Genomic DNA, 9,017 nt, shown 5'->3' with positions numbered 1-9,017 from the left:
TAATTATATTCCTATTTTTATAACCATTTTATTACTATTAAACTTTTAAAATTCTAAAAACCAGTGATTGGCGTTTTTCACACTCTGGAAAAGCAGAGCCATTTCTGCAAACAGCATAGGTGGGCACCTGTGGGCACATGCTTCATCCCAGTCAGGGATTAGATGCCCTGTATAAAACCGTACCCATATACACATGTGGGTCAGGGTGAAATAGAGATTTTTGGAGTTCACTTGAATTAGCAATATCAATTAAGCATTTAAAGTTTAGCTTGTAGAACTATGTGTTAAATTTTTACCTTTTTACTTAAGAAACCTCTGCCATGGTACAAAGGGCATAGGAAAATGCAAATTTCTGAAGCTTCTTGCATAGAGAATAATACCAGGGAAGACCAAGGGATGCAAAGAGCCCAAATAAAGGGACTCCTCCATCTCCAAGCTAATCAAGGCTGATTAGTACTCAGATAAGCACCAAGAGACCAAAGCGCATGCGCAAAGGAGAGAAGTTCAAAAGTTCAGTCATGAGGAAGACCAGAATCTTCAGCCTCAGAGACCACCAGAGACCCCCGTGCGACCACCACAGCAAACAACGCATGCCCAGAAGGGCGTGGATCTGACTACCATGCGAGGCGAGGACAGTTGGGGCCAGGGGTTGAATATGCATGGAAAAGTTGTAGTTGTAGTTTTTGTGTTTCTAATGTCTAAATGTATTGCGTACGGAATACTTTTGTGAATAAAGGTGTGGGTCACACTGAGGCTCGGGGCACAAGCTATCTCGCTTGTGCCGGGCGCTGACATACATACCCACTTCATAACTATATCCGGTTGTGGAGTTTATTTATTCTGCGTATCGCTTCAAGGCAATCCCAGACACAAATACAGACTGGGCAGAGAAAGGATTGAGAGCAGATTCTCTGAAGAGAAGGACTTGGGGGTGCTGGTTTGCATGAAGTTTAACATGACCCGGCAATGTGCCCTCACAGCCCAGAATGCCAGCCCTGTCCCGGGCTGCATCCATGGCAGGGGCGTTGGATTCAGATGATCTAGAAGGTCCCTTCTAAACCAGCCCATCCTATGGCTCCATGACATGTATAGGTACGTACAAACCTACATGTATATTTTTATGTGCTTTAAATACGCGTATATAGCCACAACACTGACTGCGCGCAGCCGCGGGCGGGGCGGTATGTCCCTCGCAGGCCGCCGTCGCGCTCACGTGAGTGGCGTCACATGACGGCGGCAGCGGCGGGGCCGGCGGGTGCGCGCTCTGCCCGGGCTGCCCAGGGCCGCCCGCGGCCTCTGCTCTTCTTCCTCCCTTCATTCCCTCCCCGCTTCCTTCCCTCCGGCCCCGCACGGCCTCTGCCGCCGGCACCCCCCTGCGGTGAGTGGGAGCTGCCCCGGGCCCTGGCGCGGTGGGTGCCGGCGGTTTCGGGCCGTGCCGCCTCACGGGCTCTGGCGGGCCCGGGGGCTGCGGAGGGCTCAGCAGGGCTCCGCGGCTGCCGCCAGGGTTCGGGTTCTGCCGGGCCCCTCGGTGAGCCGTGCCGGGAACGGCAGGACCGTGCCTGCTCTGTCGCAGGCGCTGCTTCTGCTGCTAAACTGCAGCTCCGAAGCCGCTGGTACCGACCCTGCCCGCGGGTAGTGTTTGAGTGGCTCTGGGTGGGTCAGAGGGCCTGGAAACCTTCCATGGTCACTGAAGGACAGAGCGGTGCCGCCTGTGTGCGTGTCTGCTCACTGAAGTGGTTTCAAAGGGAGGGCATTTGTTCTTTTCTGTTTGCCCAGGATAGTTCCTAATTTTTTTTGGTTTCTTTTGTTAGAACTGTATTCTCATTCAGTCATAAAGGCAGGCTGTGCTTGCGAGGGTTAGGCCTGAATGTGCCAGTTTGCTCTTGCTTGTTCTGTAAGGGAGGCCAGAACAGTCCAGAAACGGGCTGTGTGGAGAGGCTGGGTACAGTTCAGGCTGTAAGGAATTCCAGCTCCAGCTGAATCTGGAGTCTCTGCCAACACACTTCTTGTTTTGGCATCAAAGTCAGGTGGAGATTTAAACCATAAAGGAAGGGGGAAGAAGTGGTGAAGGTCACTATCTGTGGTAATGTACTATATCCTGATAAAGAGCTTCTGTTCACATTTATTTTTCAGTTTGCTTTCTGTACACTATTGATCTTGATTTTCTTGTTAAGTCTGTGTAGCATGGTTTTAATTTATATACTTGTGGGTTTTTTTCCTCCCTGAACTTGTAGTTTGTATGTTTCTAATGTCTAAATGCTTTTAGACCTGAAGTTAATCAGTCCTAAACTGTAGGGGTGGGAGGATATGCAATGAATTTTTACCCTGGAAAGAAGATTTGGAAAGAAGACAGGCTCTCTTTTCTGTAGAGCTACTTGGATGATGCAGAAGAGCCACCTTAATTCAAGTAACTTAATTTCATTGTTCAAGGATTCACAAGACTGGGAGTTATTTAGTAATGGTCTGTGTCTTTTATTTTAGTGAACTTATGATTGAGTGTGTAGGTTTGGCTTATTTTTGTTTCCAATAAGCCATGTTTTAAGTACTTTATAAAACTTGGATTTTTTCAGAAGCTAACTAGTACAGTGTTAAGGAATGGGGCACCTGGAAACAGATTTTTCTTTTCATTTCTTTAAAATATTGGACAAATACTCTGCTGTTTAATGAGAGGTCTCGAATCTGGTTTGCATTTCTAGGTACATTTTAATTATCAGTCAAGATGGATATCCGAGGTGCTGTAGATGCTGCTGTCCCAACAAACATCATTGCTGCCAAAGCTGCTGAAGTTCGGGCAAACAAAGTAAACTGGCAGTCATATCTCCAGTAAGTAAAACATTTCCACATTCTTTTCTCCTTTTAAGTGTTAGACTTTTGAGATTTTAGGCTCCAGTGGAGCATTATGTTGCAGTGAAGAATGTTCTGTCTGCATGGAAGTAGTTGGAAAAAGTCTACATTAAATGGAAGTGGCTGTGGAAAATTTTCTTATGATTTATTACCAGAAGGGGAACTCTACTTGTATCAGCTGATTGTTGTAATAGCAAATGGTATAGGTTTGCACAAATGTTTGGTAAAACGGTTTCTTTTCCTGATAATTCAAACACCAGTCTCAATTTCAGCCTTATTGGGTGACTGCTGAATTAAGAAGTGTTTACAGTAATAATTGTCTTAAGTGTAACTATGGTATGTCTATTGCTCAAGTGCTTTTTGTGGGAATACAAATTGTACTAGCAAAACTGGAGTGGTAGTCCAGGAAAATAAGCTGTATCTTAAGTAAAGGAACATTAATTCTGGAGGACAACTTAAGCAGGTAAATCGGGGAGTAGGCTGAAACAAATGCTTCAGTCTGGGGAGAGCTGTGCTGCTGTTCCAGGCAAGCTCAGTGTGTCCTTTTGCATGGATGTGATGGCACCAGGAGAAGCAAGAAGAGTATTTTCCTGAGAGGATGTAGAGACAAGCTGAGGAAAAGTTTTATGGGTGAAGTAGGAAATAGGGAGAAGAAACACACTTTCACTAGTCCTCTGTACTCTGAAGTGAAATGAAACGTTCTTGCAGCCTGTTCCTTGTGACAGGAGAATGAGAAATATTGACAAAGTGTAAATTACTGTTTATAATAGCAAATTACTTTATAATTAATTGCTTTGTAACTAAAGTGGAAGAAATCTTCATAATTGTAGAGCTACATACCATACTGATGATGCTTTCTGATTATCAACATTATACCACTTTAAAAAATAGGTTTTTTTTCAGATTGCTGTGGTACATATAAGCATGTCATATTTGCAATAACCTTGCAAAACTGTACTCATGTAAGCTGAGAAATGCTAACCCAGTGGAATCTTATTAATGACTATCTGCTTTGCCCTGTCCTGTGTATTTCAGACTTGCTTATTCCATTCATTTAATTGTATTATTCTTTTCTATGTGATTGTATATCTGCATGATAAATCTGCATAAAGGAACTGATCTTCTGAGAACTTTTTTTTTTGCTAGGCTATTCTTAAGATGGATCAGTTCCTGGTTGAGTTTGGTACTCTGTGGCTTTGCAGGCAAAAGAGAAAGGTTGGGGTGGTAACCTGGCAGTGGCAGCTCCCAAGCACTTCTCAAACAATTTAAGTGGCTTTTGCTGTTACTGTGTGCCCTTTTGTCTGTCTGATAGGAAGTGTGTCCCAAGGACATCTGGACAGCTGTTCCTGTGCTGTCCTAGTGGCAGTGAACAGCTGGTTTGCAGTTGCTTAGGATGAAAGTGGGAGTACAGTTGTTCACTGTTCATGGAAATGAATGAGATTCTTTCACTGCTTCTCTGGTGTTTCTATAGGGCTGGTGAGAAAAATTGGTTACTTTTGTGGGTATAGGAGATGGTTCTATTTGACAAGGAGTTGAATTTGTGTAGTATTATTTGTTTGGCTATGTGATCTGCTGTTAGTAATTTTAATTTATTCTTGGAATTCTCTTTCTCTGGTGCAGTGTGTGAAACAGGGAGTTTAGTTTGTTAATCTGGCAGCAAATTTTTATATAACTTCTTTTGACCAGAGGGCAGGGTTCCTTTTTGGATTTTACCTGTAGAATTTGACTTGGTTTTGTTCTGGAATCTATGAAGGAAGAATAAACTAGTTATTTCCTCTCTTGGAATTAGCTAGGTTTTGGAGGCTATTGTAGTGCATCTGGCTATGGTTTGTGATCCTGTGAGAGGATGAGTGAGACTTTTTGATGCTTGGTGTCCTTTATGTGTCAATAACAGTGTGTCCTCTTTATTATTGCTCTGAAATAAATGTAATTTTTGTGTCTTGTATCTACTGAGAAACAAAGCCTGGCTGTCTGAATAAGTTGGCTTCAAGGATTGACTTAAATGGTGCCAGAGGGATTGTGGAGCTTCTTGAAGATAACTTCTTCTTTGGCTGAGGAGTTTCCTTATAATGAGTTATTGAAAAACATCTGCAGAACTTTTGGTGCTTCCAAAGGAAATAAACTCATACCTTGATTTGGACATGTCCTGTTTTACAACGGACAAGTTTGGATGTGATAGTGTCTTTGAGGCTGAGCTTTAAGGGATTTCTTGGAAAGTCAGTCAGTGCAGTTATATTGATTCATTTCTGGAATGAAGTACATTATTAAATGAGTAGAAAGTACTTTCTTTGATACAGCTGTTAGAGGCAGGTCAGAGTGGTTTGTTTTAGTCTGGTTCATGGAGAAGGAAAATGGGGTGCTTGAGAACTGACAGTTCTCTTTCTTTTGGGCTCCTTGTTCTGATTGTCTGTGCATTTACTGTGGTAAACTTGCATATAAATAAATATGAAGGAATTACTTCAACTCATCAGATGTTTTTAAATTAAAGGAAATATTTTTGTTTTCCCTAAGTTAACACATCAACTCAGATGTGACATGATTTTTGCTTCTTAAACATGATCTATGCTTCTTAAACTAGAGGCAGTAGTTATGTAGTTGTAGAAACTGTAGTTAGTACTTAGATAGTTGAAGTCAAAGAATTTCACAAGAAATTCTGATGAAGTGTCTTTTTCTCCTCTGCCTGTGGCAGTTGTATGTGTATAAAGGTGCTTTGAAGATTGCATCACTTGCAACAGCATTGGGCTCAGGGTCACACAGAAGGGCATTCTGAAGTTCTTTTTTCCTCTCTCTGTTCTTCAGTGCAAAAGTAAAATGGCTTACTTGTAGCTGGTCAGACTTCAGGAGCCTGACTTTTCTTGTAGAGTCAGTTCAAGCTAAAGATTAACTCACACAGTGTTTATTCCATCTCTGAAGGTTGTAACAGTAAACTAAATATCAAACTACACTAACACACAACTGCTGACTTCTGATGTTTTTTCTGTATACTGTTAGATATGATAATTGTCTGTATTGCCAGCTTGCATGTGTGTTCACGGCTCCTTACAAAATGAGGCTGTGGAAAAAGAAATTTATTTTCTGGTGCTAAAATATATCCTTTCTTTATGTTGGATTCCAGCTGGGGTCTGTGTCTGAGGGAGAAGAAAGTAACAAAACTTGTAGCAGTGGAAGGTGATGTGTAGGTCTGCCTGTGGAAGCTTTAGTTCAGTGGGGACTTTGCTGCCTTTGGATCTTGAGGCTGGTTGCAGTTCAGAGGTGTGGGTGCCCTCCTCGAGTTAAAAAGACATTTGCTGTTTTGCTCTGTGTGGTTGCTTTCAGCATTTGCCTCAGGGTGTCAGAATGCCAGGGGAGGGTGTGTTGGCTTGCTTGAAGCAGGTTTGGGTTTGCTTTCTTAAGGTAGTAAATGAGTTCTGTGGAAAATTGAACATGTTTCAGAGTTCAGCTTTCACCTTACTGCACTGTAGGTTTTCTAGATACACTGCATTTGACAATACTTTATATTGAATCAGATGAGATACTTGATGGCTAATTTGTACATGGTTTCCTGTGTGTTTTCAAATATTTCACGCGCATGTTTGTGAATTCTGATGCTAAAATATCTGTTCTATTTTCCTGGGGGTGGAAGAACCTTCTAAAGCAGGTTGAATATATCAGATTTTAAAAGTCAGTCTTGTCTTAGAGGAAATATAGAAGTTTCCTAATTTGTAGTATATGGAGGATTTTCTTCTGTTTTGTTTTGTGGTTTGTTTTTTTTTTTTTTTCCCTCAAATCTGGTTGAGTCTTGTAGAGTACATTCAGTCTGTTTTACTGTTTTAATTTTGTAGTGCTAAAACTGTTGAGCAATTGGATACATTTAGTGTCTCTAGGTACATGCAAAGTACTGTAGATACCTGGATAAAAGAAATTATGCCTTGATATGGTAGGTTCATATGAGCTTCATATTTGCTGCATATGTAGTCAATTTTTTTTAATATAAAAAACCCAAAAGAAAGTAAAAACCAAACAAAAATACCGTAACCTTCAGGGTGTCTTTTGCTAAATCATCCAAGCAAAAAAAAAAAAAAAAAAAAAAAAGGAACAAGAGTTGATGGAGGAAATGCACAATGAAGAAGGAATCACAAGATTCTGAGTCATATTGAGTGACCAGGTGGATTTAAAAATGGTGGTTTTGCAAATACATGCTTTCTGAATCCTTGAGTTTCAGTTTTGTCTCCTCTAGCAAGTGCTCTCAAAGGCAGCTCTTGGTATCCCAGGAACAGAGCCTTGAAAGGTGCTTACAGGGCTCCTGTCCTAAACCTGATATTCTCAGATAGGAGGAAAAAAAAAGGGGAAATTGACATGTTGAGATAAAGAGACTTTAATGGAACAGAAAAAGAAGAGGAAAAAAATAAGAAAAAAATAATAAAGGGTTCATACCAGATCTGCAACACAGAACTGTACCAGCTACTGGGAAGAATATTAACTATTCCAGCTGAAACCAGGACACAGCTGAAGCTCAAAGTGACTACCATCTTGGCAAAAGACTATAGACACATCCTGGAAAATAACAAGTTAAATGGCTGCTAGGAAGAGGGATGGAGGGAGGCTTTGGTTGCTTGTTTGTTAAAAGGTGCTGTGAAATTTCTGTTGCTTTGAAGAGGGGGTGAGGAAAATGTGTAATAGCATCATGGGACTCAGTATCAGCTGTCTGAGTCTGAAGCTGTTCTGCACTTTCTCATGATTTATGGTTGGTTTTTCTTAAACATCCCCCCCCACCGCCACACTGTTTAAGGTTTACTGTCTAATCAGTCATTTCAGTTTTTAAATGAGATGAATGGGAAGAGATGCATTTGAAATTACTAAAGCTATTAATCAGATGTATGAGTTCGTTGATAAAATATTAACAGCTTGTTTAAAAAGCTGTCAGATCCCTTGTAATGTTTGTATGGGTTGGAAGATGTATTTTTGAATGGTGCTAACAAAGCGATAAAGAATAAACTTTAATGTCTTTTTTTTCCTTTAACAGCAATATCAATCCCCACATCTTTTTTCTTTTTTTTCCTGTAGCCTAATGTAGGATAAAAGCAAAAGCTTGAAAGCTTTTTTCCTTTGCAGCTGGCAGACCTCTTCTAATAGTTTGACTGTAAAGAAGTATCTCTCTTCATGGGCTGAGGCTTTCTCCAACATTAAAGCTGAAAATTAAGGGTTCGTCTTAGGTCATCTTTGAAGTGTTTTGTAAATGGCAATATTCTTATAAACAAGCAGCTTATCTGGTTACTTTTGTATCAGTATGATCCATGACTCCCTGGCTCGGTCAGCATTATTTGGAACAAAAGAGGCTTCTAGTTATGGGTCTTTAAATTCAGTATTTGTGGCAGATGAATTGTCCACCTCTTTCCATAACTATTTAAATCCACCCTTAATAGGCAAGAAAGAACATAGGTCAGTCTAAAAGGCATGGTAGCAGCATGGTCATCATTGGCCAATCACATATGATTCATCTATAATTATTCAAGTTTTTGCAGAAGTTGGGTGAGGGCTACCCTACCACTGTCTTTAGGAATCTTCCTTTTAGTAAATCTTGGTTGTCTTTCCTCAGTGCATATGAGGATATCTGTAACAAAGCAGCTGGAACATAGGAGTAGCACACATGGCACTGGACTACTTATGTTCTTTGCTGGATAGTAAATAAATAAAAGATGGCTCTGTGATGAGGCCATACTCAAGACAGACTCATTTAAGTAAGAGGAAAGAAAAAAACTCATTATAGGTCTTACTTTTCTATTTCAAAAATCCAGGTGAGCCACTTGGGTAAAAAAAAAAGTGAACACTTCCTGCAAAGTTTGCAATGTAATCTCTAGTCATGGAACATCTGAAAACTAACCTTGAATATGGAAAAGATGGGTGAAGAGTCCATGCTACGTAGCTTTGCCAAGTGGAAGAGGTGTTTCATTCAGTGGAAATATTAAAAGGAGATGAGTCTTGGAAATAACTGAAGCAGGAGTGTCTAATGCTTTCATCCCCTGTGACTGTGCATGATTTTCTTCTTTCCTGAAGCCCTCTTGGTATTGCCTAGTAAAGGTAGTCACCTATTAAAATCTTGGATATTTTTAGGACTACTTGATTTAAAATTACTTTTCTTACCTGAAGAGTACCTGATTGTACTGTTTTGACAAGTTTTTTTATTTCTTGTGATG

At 40.7% G+C, this 9,017-nt stretch overlaps 1 protein-coding gene across 1 annotated transcript in view; it reads left to right on the top strand.

Annotated features, from left to right (window-relative positions):
- Positions 1 to 1,229: 1,229 nt before the first annotated feature.
- Positions 1,230 to 9,017, top strand: part of ATP6V1H (ATPase H+ transporting V1 subunit H) — a 47,749-nt gene continuing 39,961 nt past the window's right edge. The window contains exons 1-2 of the mRNA XM_036406470.2: positions 1,230 to 1,378; positions 2,697 to 2,823. Coding sequence (XP_036262363.1) covers positions 2,720 to 2,823 — 104 coding nt within the window. The 5' untranslated portion in view covers positions 1,230 to 1,378; positions 2,697 to 2,719. The remainder of the gene's footprint in view (positions 1,379 to 2,696; positions 2,824 to 9,017) is intronic.

This window comes from Molothrus ater, chromosome 1 (assembly GCF_012460135.2).
Source record: "Molothrus ater isolate BHLD 08-10-18 breed brown headed cowbird chromosome 1, BPBGC_Mater_1.1, whole genome shotgun sequence".
In the NCBI taxonomy this organism is placed as follows: domain Eukaryota; kingdom Metazoa; phylum Chordata; class Aves; order Passeriformes; family Icteridae; genus Molothrus; species Molothrus ater.
The sequence above is the reverse complement of the archived record's forward strand: the minus strand, read 5'-3'. Positions and strand labels throughout refer to the sequence as shown.